General features: G+C 41.4%; 2 protein-coding genes across 13 annotated transcripts in view; one reads left to right on the top strand and one right to left on the bottom strand.

Moving 5' to 3' along the window:
* Nucleotides 1-5,610, top strand: part of TMEM266 (transmembrane protein 266) — a 59,869-nt gene extending 54,259 nt beyond the window's left edge. For 6 of the 7 annotated variants that reach the window (XM_042021805.1, XM_042021804.1, XM_042021806.1 and 3 more), the window contains one exon: nt 4,536-5,610. In XM_042021805.1, coding sequence (XP_041877739.1) covers nt 4,536-5,128 — 593 coding nt within the window. In that variant the 3' untranslated portion in view covers nt 5,129-5,610. Of the gene's footprint in view, nt 1-2,637; nt 2,709-2,748; nt 3,851-4,535 lie in introns of those variants that run through there. The other variant, XM_042021807.1, reaches the window with a different exon arrangement.
* Nucleotides 1-18,202, bottom strand: part of ETFA (electron transfer flavoprotein subunit alpha) — a 56,067-nt gene that overhangs the window by 20,740 nt on the left and 17,125 nt on the right. For 4 of the 6 annotated variants that reach the window (XR_006015004.1, XR_006015006.1, XR_006015005.1 and 1 more), the window contains exons 10-11: nt 10,151-10,216; nt 6,734-6,814 (exon numbers count right to left, since the gene is read on the bottom strand). Coding sequence is in view for 3 of the 6 variants with exons in the window: in XM_042021812.1 (XP_041877746.1) it covers nt 6,734-6,814; nt 10,151-10,216 (147 nt within the window). In the remaining 3 variants the exon portion in view is untranslated. The other 2 variants (XM_042021813.1, XM_042021814.1) reach the window with 2 other exon arrangements.

Genomic DNA, 18,202 nt, shown 5'->3' with positions numbered 1-18,202 from the left:
ACATATATTTTAGAAGTGTGTATGACTGTCTGCATATACGTATCTTTTAAATCTGTATTATGCATGTTATTGTGTGTATTTTTATATATAAAAGATATACTTGTTTTATATGAATATATAGGTATATCCTATATCTGTGTGTGTATAAATAAGGCTGTTTATGCATATATATGCAGACATACAAAGACAGGTAAAGATCTGTGTATTACATTGGTATTTTATACATGTATAAATATATGTAAAGATATATATATATAGGGAGAGATATATGTGGGTAGGTATGTGAGAGCCACTTTAAATACATATATTTAATATTTTATTTTATTATTTATATTTTGTATATTAGAAAAAATGTGTGTGTATAGACAGATGTATTATATATAGAATATGTGTACATACGTAGATATATTATGAAGGGGAAATGTAGATATATGCATAGAGACATTCCCTCTATAAATATGGATGTGTATATATAAAGCTGTGTATATGGGTATATAAAATCTCTATGTGTGTGTGAGAGAGAAAGCCTCATATGGATACATATCCATAGACAAATGAATTATACAGAGAGCTGTTTTAAAAATGTACACACATGCACACAGAGGTATACAGTATTGGTTTTATTTGTGTCTGTCTCTCTATATACATCCCCAAGCTATACAGGTCTATATATATAAAGATGTATGGATCTATACATAGGTGTAGGTGTATGTAAAAAGGAGGGAAAGGTGTGAGGGACCATGTCTGTGCATATACATGTATAGATGAGTGTGTGTGTTTACATACAGCAGTGATGTATTTCATATGTATATCCCTGTATATATATTCCACATGCGTCTACAAAGAGACTCATATATATATATGTGTAAGCATTAGAGCTATATACATTGTATACTATAGATGCGGCAGATATATATACATATTCCCCCATCTACATGGATAAATGTAGATACAAAAGAGGGGGGACACCCTGTATATATACCTATGTATTTTATAGAGAGCGAGCGAGTGTGTGTGTGTGTGTGTGTAGCGACAGAGAGATACATACACAGGTATATGGTACTGTTTAGATGTATATCCCTGTAATATACATTGAGAGACATTAAAAGGGGGGGGTGTACATACAATTTTGTGTGTATAATTGATGTCATGTATTATGTATTATATATGTATATCTGTATATATGCAGTCCCTGTGTATATAGAGACAAATTTGTACATGTGCGGTATATATGTGTGTGTATGTATGTATGTATGTATATATGGGGGGGGGGGGGTGTTCTATTTAAGGACAGCAGACTGTATTTAAAGGGAGTATTGTGTGTTCCGTGTATCAAATGTCCATATGTCTGTATGCTGTATTTTACAGGGGACTCTTCATATATACACATACTGCCTGTATCACTATAGAATGTGTATGATGTGTGTGAGAGACTATGTGTGTGTGTGTGTGTGTATGTATGTATATATGGTGAGCAGGTATATAGAGGCATATCCTATTTACTTATAGATGTGTATGTGTGTATATATATATATACACACACATCCCTTGATAATAGCCCCCATTATACAGACAGTGATAAAGATATATGTGAGTTTTCAAGTAAAGGTACAATTTAATTTGTATTTTTTTTATATATATTTATACATATATATTATGTACATGCATCTTATAAATATATATAGAGAGAGGTGGGATCTTTTTTATTTAGTAATAATTACATATATTTAAGGGGTGGGCTATGTACTATAGTGAATATATGTGTGTGTGTATATATACATATATATATGTGTGTGTGTGTGTAAAATACTCTGTATGGAGCTCACGTATGCACATATTGCCCATATCTGTAGGGAGAAATCTAAAGATTATGTGTATGTAAAAGAGAGAGGGGAAGAGAGACTATATTTATACAGCTATGTATTCTATAGAGTATGTATGTGCATGTATATACAGGTGTACAGCACTATTTGTACATTTCTCTCTATATATCCCCTTAATACACATGAAGATCTCTAGAAAGGTGTATGTATGTGTATACACACACACATCTCATTGTCTATGGATAATACCTATTACATATAACATGCATGTGTCTCTGGGTGTGCTTGGGTGTATAGGTATAATGTATATCCCGATATATACGTTGTCCATGTACATACACACGGTGACAAGTCCGTGCATTTATACAGAAAGGTAAGGCTGTGCATGTGCAAGTGATACTTGTATGGAACAAAGAGGGGACTATGCAGTGTATTTATAAAATGCCTGCATATTCATAGGTACAGTGTATTATTATGGGGGGACCGTATACTACAGTGTGTGTGTGCATGTATATGTAATGTGTTATATAGACACACACATACTCCCCATATCTATATGGAGAAATCTATGCAGATTTAGGTTATATATGTATTTAAATTGGGGCAGCTGCATATATATATAGGTGCACATTGTATTATACACAGATGTATATCCCTATATATACATCCCCATAATAAACTTTGCTATCTATAAAAAGTTGTATGTATATATTGTAAAACATGTATGAAGGTTGGGGGTGTCATGTATAGATATAGTGTTATATATGTATTATTTGATACACATTATATATATATCCCTGTATATACATTCCAGATTTATATACACACACCAGAAGACATAAGTATTTATACACAAAGGTAAGCATACCTGTATGTAAGTGTATATATAGAATAGAATGTAAGTGTATATATATTGAATAGAATGTATTCTATTCAAAGAGGGACAATTATGTTTTCAAAGGTGGGAGGACAACAACTATGTCCTATAGATAGTACATGTATATGTTTTGATATATCTATGCACACATGTACACATACACACACAGATACGTATGTAGAAAATGTCTGTATCGTATGTATAGGTCTAGTGTATTACATATGGGGCTTGTATGTATGTATATGCACAGAGACAGCTCTTCCCCATATCTCTATGGTTAAATCTATATATAAAGATTAGGTATGTATAAAATTAGGTGGGTGAGAGACTGTGTAGATACACCTATGTATTATATATGTGTGTGTCTGTACAGGTATAGAGAGAGGTACGTGGTATTATATATTTTTATATATCTCTCTATAGATCCCCATAATGTACTGGGAAAGCTATAAAAAGGGTACATGTATATATGTGTGTGTGTGTATATATATATATATATTTTACGTAGATGTATATATACATTAAAAGACTATAAGGGGGGAGGGGATGTTCATGTATAGGTAAAATGTATTCTGCACATCCCTATAACTATGTTTGGAAGCTATACACACACACACAGAGAAATCTATGTATTTATATATAAAGGTAAGTACATGTGTGTGAAAGCACAGGTGTGTTCTATTTATAGATAATTATATGTATTTAAAGGTGAGATGTATTAATAGTCTCTATATCCTGTGTTATGTAGACTCTCCATGTAGTTTAAGTCTAAAGATGTGTATATAAATAGCTATGTAAATACAAAGGGAGGTGTGTTCATGTATAGGTAGGTATCATCTCTTACATATATATCTATCCAATAAATACATATACACATACAGAGAAATATGTATGCATTTCTACAGAAAGGTAAAGGCATTGTATATATTTTATGTAATGGTAGGTAACTATGTCTTTCAAGGGGGCACTGTATCTTGTGTGTGTATAACAGAAGGTCTGTGTATAATGTATTCTATATGGGCCTCATACAGACAGTTCCTCATCTCTATATATAAAGATCATGTGTACATAAAAGGGGGGGGGGGGGAGGAGAGACTGCATCTCTACGCCGGTGTATTTTATGTAATAAATGTGTGTGCTCATGTATGTATATTCAGGTATGTGGCATTATGTATAGTTGTGTATCCCTGCCTTAACATCCCCAGTGTATATAGAAGGAGATAGATAAAAGGCATATGTGCATAATTTAAAGATGTCTCGATAGGGTGGGGGTTGTTAATGTGTAGGTAAGTGTGTATCTTATTTATGTATATCCCTATGGGTATATACACACACATATATAGAAAAATGAGTACAATATGGGGGATTGTATGCTGTTGTAGCAGTACCTAATTCCAGATATTTAAAGGGAGGGAATATGGCCTATAGGTACTTATTGCCTGTCCATGTACACAGGCACAATGCATACATACATACCCCTTTAGCTATATGACTAAACCTCTAGGTGTTCATGTTTGGGTGTGACTGTATATACACACACATATTTAGGATACAGTGTAAGTTACAGCTGTGTATCCCTCTACAGCTGCTCCCCCTTGAACAAACAGAGGCATAGAGAAGGCTGTTCCTGTTACTGTATACATAAATATATGAATGCATTAAAGGGGGACTGTGTAGTGTAGTGTGTGTGTGTGTCTCAAATGGCTTTGTGTACATAGATACAGGTACAAAGCATTACACATGAACTTGCTATGGCTCTCTATACACCTCTCTAGCCACTCACCACTGTCCCTGCCCGCATGGGCTCTCAGCTGCTCTGTGCTCTGTCCCTGCAGACAGCGGAGTCCCTGAGGCCGCCATCTGCGTCGTGACCACGGCCGCCATTGACGTGCACCAGCCCAACATCTCCTCGGAGCTGTTCACGGTGGAGGTGCCGCTGCACCTGGGCAGCACCGGGACCTCTGCCAGCATCACGTCAGGCAGCGCCTCACGCTCCACCGTCAGCTCGGGCACACGGGGCTGCAGCGAGAGCAGCCAGACCCTGGGCTCGTCCCCAGACTGCAGCACGGCCTGCGAGGAGCCGGCCGAGGCCAGCGCGGGACCACAGCCAGAGCTGGTGCCCACCCGGCAGCGCGTGGCCCACGCTGTGGTGCAGGAGCTGCTCTCGTCCCTGTCAGAAGAAGCCTGCTTGGCGCAGAAGGGGCTGGATCCTGTCAACCTGAAGCTGCCCAGCCCAGCGGGCTCAGTGGGGACCAGCCCCGACCTGGGCCACCGGCTCAGTGTCTACAACCGCAGGAACCAGGAGAGTCTTGATGTCTTCCAGCTCAAGCCACTCCTTGACTGCCCCCAGGGTGCCCCAATGATTGAGGAGAAATATGGGGCCCTGGGGCCCCCAGAGCCACGGCTGGGCAGGGTTCCTGAGGCATAGGGCCAGCCTGGGGGATAGGGACTCCTGTGGGGAACACACTCTCCATGCTGGCCCACGAGGTTACCACAGGTGAGGTGGCAGTGCTGAAGGCAACCTGCGGCATCTCCTGCAATGGCCACCAGCCCAGGGCAAGGCCAGCGGCACCTCTGCTCGCCAGTGTCTGTGGAACGTGACCTCCTGCCCTGCCACCAGCTCTGGGCCAACTGGGACCTACAGTGGCCATCTGGGAACAATGGACCTTCCAGCAGTTTTAGGCCAATATGGACCCACAGTGCCTGGAGAGACAAACAGACTGTGCCGGAAACACTATGAACCTTTCACCAGTCCAGGGCCAGCAGAGCCCCATAGTGCCCAGGGGCAGGACAGAGCTGCTGGACAGCTTCCCAGCCTGGCTCCCCAGTCAGACCCCCAGCCTGACCCTACCCAGGGGCTGGGCACAGCTGGGAGGGGTGTGGAGATGGGAATAAAAATTGACAGACACATACTGCCTCCTGCCTTGTATCGCTCTTGCCTTCTTCTCTTACCTGTCTTCCCTGTCTTGCTTTCTTCCACCCCACCAGTCCACGTGCCATGCAGTTGACCACCAAAAAAAACCCCCAACAAAACCAAAAAACACCCATCCCAACACCACAGTGACCAACCCCACCTCTTTCCAGTAAAATCCTTTATTTGCCCTTACTCCACAGCGCCAGGTCCCATCACCAGCACTCACTTCTTCTTCAGGAGCTCCGTCATCTCTGGCACCGCCTGCAAACACGAGTGCCAGGGTAGTGCATGTTCCCCTCTGACCCCCTCAAACTCACCCCTGTGCAGTTTCCAGCCCTGCAATTATACTGCCCACCCTCCCACCCAGCACACCACTCCAGGGGCTGTGGGTCACCCCAGCTCACAGCACTCCCCACTTCTCTCCTGCTGAATAAAGCCTCTTAATTATTTAAGAGAGCTACATTTCCATTAGGTGGAAATAATGCATTCGTACAAAATTTATTAAGGAAATTGTCTACATCATGTTTCTTCAGAATGTGACTTTGTCTCTGGCTTACAAAGAGGCCCGTGCTCACCACGGAGCCAGCGGGCATCATTTCAGGAATGGCATTAAGTGCTGGCAGGGCTTCTGCCTGTGCCTCCATAGAGCCACGACACTCCTGCCACTCACACGTGTGGCCATGCACAGGCAGTGACACACAGGCCCTGGGGCAGGGCTGGCTCACGGCTTGGGGCTCCAGAGGGAACTGCAAGCTCCTCCTGGGCACTGGTCAGTGAGGCAGCAAGCCCAAGCAGAAAAAATCACGCCTCCTGCCAACTCTGTACTTCCAAACTTTATGAAGCTTAAAAATACATGCAGGAACCTATGTGCGGTTATTTCCAAAATGGGTCAACCTCAGGAAACCAGAATCAAGGCAGGCTGGCTGTGACAGCCCCCCCAACACAACCTACTTGCAGGGATTCAATTTTAAGCATGTAAATCATGACATCAGAAAGCAAATTTTTAAACAACCCAAAGGAAACACCCTCACACAGACACTGTCAACACTCATTAGATTATATTACGTAAGCTCCTGTCAGCTCTTCCAAAGTTATACTGCACATCAAGCTTAGCCTCACCTGAAATAAGTCTGCTACCAGTCCATAGTCTGCCACTTGGAAAATTGGAGCTTCTGGATCCTTGTTAATAGCAACAATGGTCTGCAAGCAAAGTTAAAGCACCATATGAATCTAGATATTGATCATCCTCTGGGGCTGGATTACAGTGCCAGGTCTTAGCCAGGAAACGGGCTATATTCTCTCCAAGCCCCAAGAAACAGATTTATCTGGGTATTTAATATTTTTCCATCTCAAAAACAAACATCTCCCACATATACCACAGTCCCCCTGAAAAAAAAACCAAACCCCTCCCTTCCCTGCTCATCCTACACATCTCTGCCATCCTTCCCTGTTGAAAAGCTTAGAAAAAAATTACTACAAAGGATTATCTGCGCATTCTAAACTGCACCACTGCAGAACTAACCTGGAGGCAGCAGTTAAAAGCACAGTAAAGCCCTGCCCAGAGGCCTCTCTTCTTAAAATGGGATATGCAGCATTTAGTTTGTCAGACAGTAGAAAACAGCACAACAAATCCCAACACAGTGATCCAGAAAGGGTCTTGGTTTAAACTCTGCCATACAGGTAAATCATCTTGTAACAGCCTGTGAAAACTTCCAGCAAAATAAGCACGGGTGGGTGTCCACATCAAAATCTGCAACAGGATGGGGAGCACTCCACAGAGGGAGGGTAAAGAATCCTGAAGCAAACCCATCAGCTCACAGAAGGAGCCTTATACCAAGCAGGAGCCCAAAGCACAGCACTGGGGCAGTTCTGCCTGCCCGCCTCCACGCTGCCACTGCAGACAATGACTTGGGGCAGTTCCACCCCAACGGGCAGCTGAGGCACTTACCTGCCACACCCAGGGCACCACACCATGTGTGTTTTACTGCTTCCACTGAAAGTCCAACAAAATTAATAGCTTGGTGAGCATGGGCCTAGTGGCAGTAACTCAAAGAGAAAAGTTTACAAATCCTGTGGTTTTAGGCCCACAGAAATGTTATTTCTTGGTAGGCCATTTGTCCCCTGAGAGTCCCTGTAAAGGACCCCATCAGATGTGCAGGCAGTACCCACAGCAGAGTACTGCCCTTGCCCTCTGGCCAGCTCACAGCCAAGGACCTGCAAGTGCTGCAGCAATGCTGCCCTTGAAATGTTCTCCCCATAGGTTTATTGGTTTTATTTCAGTTACCCTTGTTTGCAAATACAAGCCTCCCCTGACAAACTGCAGTGCAGGAGGAAAATCCAGGCTGTGATCCCCAAGAATACTGGCCCAGTAAAGACTTTCTCTGACCCTGCTGAGGCCTTGCCATGCCTTGCAGAATTATCCCCAGGGGCTGATGCTGAGGCCCAGCCAAGGCCAGCAGTCAGTGACACCACAGGGGCTGCCAGCTCTGTCCTTAGCACAAAAATAATTAACACTAGTTGCTTGCAAAGCTGTCTGATGTTTTGGTTTGGCAGCCTAGCCCTTCCTCTGCCTCCTTTAGCTGAAGTAACTTCAGTGAGATTTGCTTCCCTACCTCATTGCTAACTCAGGTAAGCAGCAAAAGCATCACCTTGCTCACAACAGAACTTTGTGAGTTAAAGCTCTGAATAAGAAAAGATAGGGGAACTCTCATGAGGGAATTAGGAAAAATTCTTTCTCCAGGTCTCCTCAAAAGCTGCATTTTCTACCTTGCTGTAAAAGAAAAAATAAATTATACATTTCACTTAGTAGAAAGCATCTGACTGCTTTGGAAAACATATCCTGAAGTGTACAAGTTCACAATGCCAGATTATTCAGAGTGCCGAGAGAGGACAGGAGACGCTCCAGAGAGCTCCCATGGCTGCCTGAGTCTTTTCCATAACTATCCCACCTAAATGCTTTAGCTGAAAGGAAGGCGGAACACATTCCAAATACCAGTAACTAAATCTGAATTTTACAACACTTACACTAAAAAAACGGTGAGATATGGGAGAAATTGAAGGGTTAAATATGCATCTCATATCAACAAATTTAATCTGTCCTTATTTCTTATAGCAGAATACCTCAAAATATCAAACATGCCATTGGAAAAGCCATAAAAGCAGAGGTTTTACTGTTAGGATAGCAGTGCTCAATATTTTTCTGTCAAAGGAAATTTTGGCACTTCAAGTCAGAGGTTCCCAGTGTTGCTGGCAGTCTAAACTGAGATAAGGCAGCAGATAAACACAAAGAGGGCCACATCAAGTCTTATGCAGCTTTCAATACCCAGTTTTCGGCCAGTGGCTGCTACTCATCCCACCTGCCCATCTCCTCACTGACTCAAGGGCACAGCTGGAGACTGAACTCCTCCAAACAAAGCCACTTGTGCCACTGTGGCCCAGCAGTGTCCAGAGGAGCCAAGGTGGCCATGGCAGCAGTGCTACGCCTGGACTCTCCCTCTGCTGCACTGCAAGCAGGAGACACTGTGGCAACACTGTTCCACTAAAGCCCTTGGGAATACACTGCTACAATTCCCACCTCTCAATAGTGACCTTCACCCCTGCCCATCATTCACCCTTAAAATTTTGAATTTTGGTTGTTTTTTCTCCACTGCATCAACTAATGCTAACACCACTCAAGTCCCTGCTTTTAGAAAGGGTATCATCACCCCCCGCCCCCAAAATATTTAAATAATACATGAGGAAAAAAAAAGGTAAGAAAGCAGAGATCATCCTACCACACAGGCTGGCTTGTGAGGACAATTACCAGTCACAAACTCACTGGTTAAACACGAGAAACTACCTACAAAGTTTTGCAACCCTTTTCCTCAGCTTTATAAACTATTCAAAGTTGTGGCTTGGTTAAGGTCATTCCCTGAAAAGAGAAAAAAAAATACATACCCTTTTAAAAAATTATTGTGGGAGGCAGGACCTCCAGTTTTTGATGTCTGGCATTTGATAGTATCAATCAGCAGCTAACTCTGCTCCTCTTTCCAAACACTGCACTGTGGACCAAACTGGCAATTCCAATTTTGGATTATTTGCTTTGGCAACTAACGAGTTAAACCTTTTAAAGTTTTACTGCCGTTTTATAGCAGGTTTCCATTTGAATGGCTAAATGCAGGAATGTCAGAGACATCTTTTACTTTATGGAATAGTAAGTTCATAATTCAAATTGCACATTGTTATGCATGAATTAATATGTCATAGTCTGGAATAAAGGCAAATGGAACAATTGTATAGAATTCAGGCGTATGTGCTTCGGGTTGGGGTTTTTTTAAACAAAGTCAATTAGCTGCTTCCACTGATCACTTTGGGTTGTAGTGCAAAGGTTCTTCTACTGTGTGAGATGTTTTGGCACAGTATCTGGTTTTTTTTGTCAAAAAGTGTTTTAAAGCAGCACAAAAGTAGGAAAACCATCTAAAGCACTGATGCAAAAGCAAGGGAGTCAACTAATTTCCTTCCTCAAAAATCTTTTCTAGTACATCCACCTTTACATACCTTGCTGTCTTTCATTCCAGCCAAGTGTTGGATTGCTCCAGATATTCCTACAGCAATATAAAGTTCCTAGAACAAAACAAGAGAGAGAAGTTTTTGGTACCCACACCATAGTCTCAGTAAACTCTCACAAACCTTAATCCAAATCAATTACATGCAGCAGTTTTTGCATTACAGTAGTTTTCAATACTAAAGGCAGCTGACGATGCAATGATGCAATCCTGGGGATGCAATGTGACTGCAAAAGGAGAGTCCCAAAGGAGCATCTGGCAAAGACAGATGAGGGGGGAAAAAAATAAACGAAGTCTGCATCAAAAACATATAACAGTGCTCAGCTGAAGGACAGGGCAATCCATGTTATCCATGACCCTGGAGATTCCCAGTGCAAGTATTAAGCAAGATAACCAACAGATGGATAATGCAGTTGTCCGAAGAGCAAACCAAAACTTTTGTCCAAAGCCCCTCAGAGGCTTTAAGACAGAATGCACAAAGCTGAAATTCGGGTGTTAAACTTTGAAAGGTTTCCTATGGAGCAGGATAAAGCTTTGAGGTACCCAAGTGGGCTGGTGCACTGCACACCTGCATTTTCTGTTCCTTACCCCAACCCTCCATGTCCACATGGCCTGAAGCGTTCCTTCCCCGCTCACTGTCCCCTCCCACACAGGATGAGTACAGAAGGTTACACCAGGTACACCAACATCTTTACACTTTGGGGTTCCCAGTTTCACATCTCCAAAGAGTCTTACATTCAAAAGAGATGAAAATTTATAGGCAAATAAATCTGTATCAGCTGTTTTATTCACAGCTGAAAAGTATTACTTCTCCTTGGGGTGAAAGTCATCCATTCTATCATCTATCCAAAACCAAGTGTAATTCAGCTCCCTGACAGTTTTTCCAGCACCACAAGTCCAAGCAGCAGTCAGAGCTGTACTCTTTAGCTAACTAATATTACAGAAGAAAACTAAAGAAAGTATTTTTCATCAACTGATTCAGTAACAGAAATTAACACAAATTTAGTTAGGGGCTCATCTGTCAAAAGCAATCAAAAGGTGGTACTTCACACATGCTTAGAAAAGACACAACCTCAAATACTAACAGAATTTCTCTTTTAAAAATACCAAGGATACTCCATATCTAAGAAAATACAAGTATAATTTAATTCAATAAATAATTCTCGGGGGCCAGGGAGGGTAAGAGGGTCAAAAACAATCTTACCACTGTGCAGCTGAAACTGCATTACAGTTAAGTGGCTTTTAGCATGGCAGAGGTAAGCCCAGCTGTGGGATATGCACAGACCTACAGAGGAGAGTGGTAAACAAAGGTGTTCAAACACAGACCCACAGAGGCTTCTGCCATACAAGCCTCAGAGTCATTACATCAATTAAAAAAAAGAAGACGATTGCTTTCTGATGTTTCTACAGCTAGAGACTCTGCTCATTATATTGTTTTTTAAATAGGAATAAATAAACGAAATTTATGAAGTTTTTCTATATTCTTATACAAAAACTCTCCTGTAAAAACTGAAGGGAAGGGGAAATACAGCAGGAACAAAGTATTTCCTATCAAAAAGGCTTCCTTTGAAATTGAAACACGGAATCTAGTCCATGTACTTCCACAAAACCACACAGCTGGTGAACACACTCAAACTCCTTGGCCTCAAGTAGGCTTTTACCAAGTGGATTACTATTGGAGGTCAATCCATTTTAACCACAGCTGCGATGTAACATAATATGTCCACATTAGAACTCATGGTAAGAACGCAGTATTTTAATTACACCAAGTAAAAGAACAGATGTTACAGGAGAAATTATTCTAACATCATGCTGTCTTTAATACAAGCTTTTTTAAAGACACATTACTGTAATTTGATTTTTTTTTAGAGCAATTCATTAAGTGCCAGTCATCCAGACTACCAGATACTCTTATCAGTCTGCTTAACATTGTGAAGTTCAGTCTTTGGAAAGAATCCAGCTAACCAGGAGCCAGATGCCTATGAATATATTCTTTAAAATATCTAGGAAAGACAAGGATGTTTCATTAGAAGGACATTTGTAAATCACCAGGCTTGTCTAAAAGTATTTATTAGGCATCTAGGCCATGGCCTTCTAGATTATGTGCTTTTGGCTCCCTGGTTCAGACAACTGGTCCTTTCAGTCAGCTCTAACCCTGATGGGAGATCACCTTCAGCAATGTTTTCATACAGAGAACACACAGGACAGCAGGGTTCTTATCAACAGTTCTATGCTGTAAAAGATTTGACTGCTTAAATACTAGTTTTAGTCTATTCTGCAGTTCAGTAGAAGGGACCCAAAGGATCCACAATGTCTAAATGACAAAGCTTCAGGTCTGTTCACTGCTGTCCATGAAGAGAATTCAACTGGTCATCCAGAGAGGATATAAAGCATTGAGAAATTCAAATCCTTATTTATTTTCAGAGTAGTAACCTTGTTTTGATGTTTTCCCTGAAATCACTAACTTCTATCAGGCCTTTTGCTGAGTCCTGTCATTGCTGTGTCAAAGTCCCAGGTCAGGACTGTAGCCCCAAGCCCCGTAAAGCAAGTGAGGGAGGGAAGCAGAAAGCAGATGGGTAACCCAGGGCAGAGTCCCTTCCAGAGTGTGCTAGGCCATGGCTGCCATGGCAGCACAGAGCACAGCAAGCTCTGCAAGGAGCTCTTGGTCCTTCAGAGCTCACCTGTGCAGGAGACCCACAGCAAGGCACAGAACAGATGAATCAGTCTGGGTCGCACCTCTCAGGGGCCAGACATGGCTCTACACCAGCTTCAAGTTCCAGCTTTCTGGAACCCTGGAAGTTGCTCTAATTACTGCTGTCAGGCAGCTGATCCACAGCCCACAATTACAGGCACTTAGAGCAAAGTTCAGGACATGGAGTAGCATTTATCAACTCCCTAGTGTTGGGCACAGGCAGATTTTTACTGAAGGGCTGCTGCCAGCACTGTGCCACACAAGAACGGGCAACAAAACATCACACACTTTCCAGACCAAAAGGTTCACAGCACTGTGAACAAATGAAATGCCAAAAGCAACTGAAGTCAAGGAAGCGAAAGTTTTGGTGGTATAAGAACATGACATCAGGTTAGAAAATTGCCTTGGCTCTCAGTAACTTCATTTCACACAGGAAATACTGTACATACATCACAGCCATGTCACAAATATTTTTATGAAGTCGCTGGCAGACATCAGCACAGGGAAAGGACACCAGAGAAGAGTGCTGATGGCAAGGAAGAGCAGGATGGAGGGAACACATGGCACAGGACACTGAATGCACCAAACAGCCTAAGACTGTACAAAGCAGAGGACAAGGAGGCACCATGAGGAAGTACCAACACTCCAGATCTGCTGCTGCTGGAAGGGCTCGGTACATCAGTAGTGGGCAGATGTGAAGGGGGGCACCAGCACCCACAAGGCTCCTCACAAGGGCTACAGCAGCAATGTGACTCTGCCAGCAAACTGGCAGAAAGGCCAAGAGAGCTTTAATTTGTCCTGCCAGACAGAGACCTCCAAGTTTATAAGCACAGATTTGCATCACAACCACCCCAAAAAAGCCCAACAACTCCAACTCCCAAATTTATCCTATTCAAAGTCAAGATTCCAAATCAAAAATCCACCTTCTCAGTTGCTAGATAAAATATTCATCTAGACTTACATTTTTTCTACAAAAATGACCATGGTACGTCTTATAGAGTCATTACATGCTAATCATTAAAATGAAAAAAATCCTCCTTAGCTATTCCCTAAACTCTATTTCTGCTTCAGACATACCCAACTCGTATACTGGCAGACTTCACAAGCACAAATTTGCACATCTGGCTCCAGAATCCATACAGCCAGTTACATGCTGTTTGGATTAATGCACAAGAGTGCCGCATGGGGGTGATTGTAATTACCAACATGCCAATGCAGTTATGTTCCTGTGCATACAGACTCTTCCAATTATTTACAGAATAATTTGTGGCATATGATATTACTTCATTTATACTTACGAGAATATTTAAATATGCCTTAGGCTGCCTTGAGGCAGTTAAGGGACATTTGCTTAAGAGAACTACAAGAACACTTTTTATTTCAACTCCCAGTGCCTCTGAATGGTGCTGTGACAGACCACAGTGCAGCCACAGGTGCCCCACAAGCTGAGGTAGCTACTTTGCAAGCATGTTGTCAGCTGCTATTGATTTTTATGACAATTTTTGAATTATGCTGAAAACCTCCAACACATTTCAATTTATCATCCTACCAATGGCATGCTTTTAAACAGGCCAGTTTAATAAACCCCTCTGGCACATGCACTATTTTTAAAGGCAGCTCAGATATTTTATTTTCTTTGCAAGAGTGAAAGGACAATGAAATTAGAAATCTTTGTGATCAAAATTGCTTTGTACAAGAGATTCCTTCCAATTACAAGCTATTAACCCAATAAAGTATTTTCTGGCTTGACAGTAGTTCATCTCTATTACACTGTGTATCACACACTTCTCCAGTATATACTGCTTTGATGCAGCTGAACACATCCTATTCAAGAAGCAAACATTACTAAACTAGAGCCCAGCTACAGTTTCTTTTTCGCTTTAAGAACCTTTGATCAGCCAAGCTATGTAATTACTCTTCAGCATGGTTAGGGTGTCTGCTGGAGTGCAGGGCCATACAGCATTTTTTTCCCCTCTCTCCAGGGAAAAACACATCAATTGCTTTCAGCTAAATGCACTCACATATGAATATTTTAGTACAATTTAATGTTTCTGCACCAACCCCAAAGGAGCAGAGCATCAATTTGTGAACATAGTTTTCTTGGAGTTAAAAGCTACACTGGATAATGCAGGATGAAACGGGTTGTCAATCCTTAGCTTTTTAGCAAGTCAGAGAAAGACAGTCTGTAAATTCAGTCCCAGCTGCATCTCTAAAGTTTGCCACCATAAAGCTACTTTTCAACAATAGTGAATTATCAGAGGAGATATTCCAAAAACAATTTCCTAAGCACAGCTGGTTTTCCCATTGCTATTCCCATCTGTTACCTACCTAACAGGCCCAACCATTTATACCATGCAAAGTGCACCTGCTGGTCTGTTAATAACACCCACAAACCTGATGTACTAATAGCACATTCCTACAAAGCAGCGAGCTGAACATAGCAGAAATTATGTACCATCCTTTTAAAGAGAGAAACTTTGGCATCTCAATATTCCCTTGTATGTGAAACAAATGAGGAAGTAATTAAGATCTCATCATTGATAAGCAGAGTAGAACATTTTTTAAAGTAAGTACAATCCAGACGAGAGAAGTGACAATTCTCATGATGCCAAGGGAACCAATTAGTTCGTTATGTTGTTAGTCATTTTAGGCAAGAGCCAGGGAACACAAAAGAACAAAAATACTAGAATAAAATATGCCTTGTTTCACTTTCCTTATGCTTCCTCACAAGAGAGTGAAGGGAAACAGCAAATAAGCTAATCTGAACAAGCAAAGGATCCCTAAGAAAGCGATGGGAAGTAACACTCAAGGACAGTTAGCATCCACTTATTACAAAGAAATACAAAATACAGGATTTATGTAAATGATGTGATACTGTGCCTCCCCCTTCCTGCTACTCCCAAAGCAAGATGAAAACTACTAAGTGCTAAAAAGCCACTCACTGCAAGGGATGCCCAGTAAAATACTGGGACACAGAGGGGCTCAGAAAGCATCCCATTCTCTTGTAGAAGATGGGGAGCAACAAGAATTCCACTGTTCTTCCACAACTTTGGTGCCTTTCCACTGAACCAACATCTCACTTTTCAGCATCTCAACTGAAACTGCACCTCTTTTCCCCTCGTTATTACAGTCAATTCCTGACAGTTCAAATCCGCCTCTTTTGAAGTTCCTTCAATCTACTACAGCCAGAGAGACCCTCTAGCATGAAACTGAAGCTGAAACAGTGAAGTCAAGCAGTTTCCTCCTGGCCATCACATCAGAACTACACTGAATTCCCATCTGCCTTGCCCACCTGAGGTTTCTCAGCAGATGCACCTACCTTCTGTGCAATCATATCACACTTCTAGCACGAACATTTAATCCAGTGCCAATTATTACTACATCATATATTTCCTAACTCGTGCCTTCCTGAGTTTTCCACCTCAGTTTCTTCTCATCTGTTAGCATTTTGTGCCCAGTGTTGAAAGTAACAAGACAGCAGCAACTGAACACCTTAAAATAAAAAATAAAATAAAATAAAAAAGAAAGTAGTTTTGCCAGCTAGGAAATCCTATAGCAAAAACTAAGGCAGTTCTAGAGTTAGACCCTGAAAGAGCACTAATTTTAGAAGAGTGAACATTTAAACTCTGAAGAGATTAAGCTAGAAGGACACCTTTCAGGCAGCAGTTGATCCTTCACAAGGTCAGAGGGTAACAATATAAACACACACTTGCCATAAAAAGCACCCCTCAGTGTCACTGAGGTTTTGGCTGTTGACTGGGGACAAGAAGTTGAGTGTGAGATAATCCCAATACAACCCCACCCTCCTTCAAAAGCTGAAGGAAGGATATAATTAATTAAAATAGAATGCAAGGGAAAACCTGGAAAACCATAGGAACAGTCTGGGCATGCAAAGATAGCTGTCTAGTGGCACTGCAGTGTAGGACTTCATGGATGCTGCTCCAGAAGGAAGTGTCCAGGTCCCACACAGTCCCCAGCAGCCCTGGGAATGCACTTTTCATAGCCCAGCTGGCTCAATAGCATTAGACCCCCACCAGTGACCATCAGTCCCCCCCACACCTCTTCCTCACCAACCTGCACTGCAGAGGTCACAGATCAGCAACCACCAGAACCTAGGAAAGGTTTAGAGCAGTTGTTTTCCTTTTCTCACAAGTCAGAGTTTATTTTTTGTTTGAATATCAGACAAATTGCACGAGTTCCTGAGAAAGATTACATACTGCTTTGCATGTTAGAAATGTTACTAGTTATGCCTTGGGTAAGGAAAGCTAATACTGAACTAATAAATGAAACATTCATGTTCCATTTACAAAAGTTTTAAACAACTGGAAAAAACATTTTTTTTACTTTCTTTCTTCTCCACATCTGTTTTGTTCTTCTTTCTTTCTTTGTGAACATGAGAGAAAGAACTGGGAAGATATTTACTGTAAAAATTAACACCCCTATTTGAAATTGCTTATCTAAAAATAGCAGTTACTCTGCAGTAGTGGTGGTAGGCTTGATTTGTGTAGGGAATTTAATATTTTCTAACTGGATATACTTAACTAATATCTAGTAGTAGGCACTCATAGGAAGGATATTTTTATCCAAAACCAGCTAATTTGAACATTCTTACAAGGGCTTTTTTCTTAAACGGAAACTATATACAGTACTTAACCTGAGAACTGAATTTCATTTTTCTGCAGAACATCTGCATATAAGAAGTAGTGGGAAAAACTGGCTTCTGATTATAAAAAATATGCTAACATGGTTGTCACTGATTAAAGACACTGAATATACTAAATTGCCTTTTTTAATTAGGAAGAAAACATTTTATATTTTAATATATCCACTTATGTCTAAAAATTTCCTTCCTTCCATCTCATCAAATAATACAAATCAGCCTTCTCTTTCATGAGACACAATGTTCAAATAGGAGCTGCAATCACCTGAAATCAACAGGTTAAAAAAAAGGTACTAACAGAAACAAAAATAATGCACTGAATATTTTAGCAACTGGACGAAAACTGTATGCCAAAGATCCAGTCAAAACCCAACAAAATGCAAAAATACCAACATGAACAAAACCTTGAAGTTTAAGAGTCCAAGGCTACTTTGTGAAGAGCAGATGTGCTGTGCAGAACCAGGGATCAAACAGACACAAGGTGAAATCTGTACTATTTAATTAACTGCATTCTTCCATCATTTAAGTAAAATGAACTCCAATTGTTCCTTGAGTGACAGTGTGTTCATGTATTAATACCTCAGCATTTTGGAAAGCTGCTGTGGCTGTGAGGTTCTTGGGGCCTGTGATGCACTGGGCAGCACTCCTAAAATCTGAAGCCAGTCACAGTATTATGAAGGACCAATGACCAA

This window comes from Corvus kubaryi, unplaced genomic scaffold, assembly GCF_017639235.1.
Source record: "Corvus kubaryi isolate FWS band 111438036 unplaced genomic scaffold, C.kubaryi_AGA036_p1.0 37172, whole genome shotgun sequence".
Classification (NCBI taxonomy): Eukaryota; Metazoa; Chordata; class Aves; order Passeriformes; family Corvidae; genus Corvus; species Corvus kubaryi.
The sequence above is the reverse complement of the archived record's forward strand: the minus strand, read 5'-3'. Positions and strand labels throughout refer to the sequence as shown.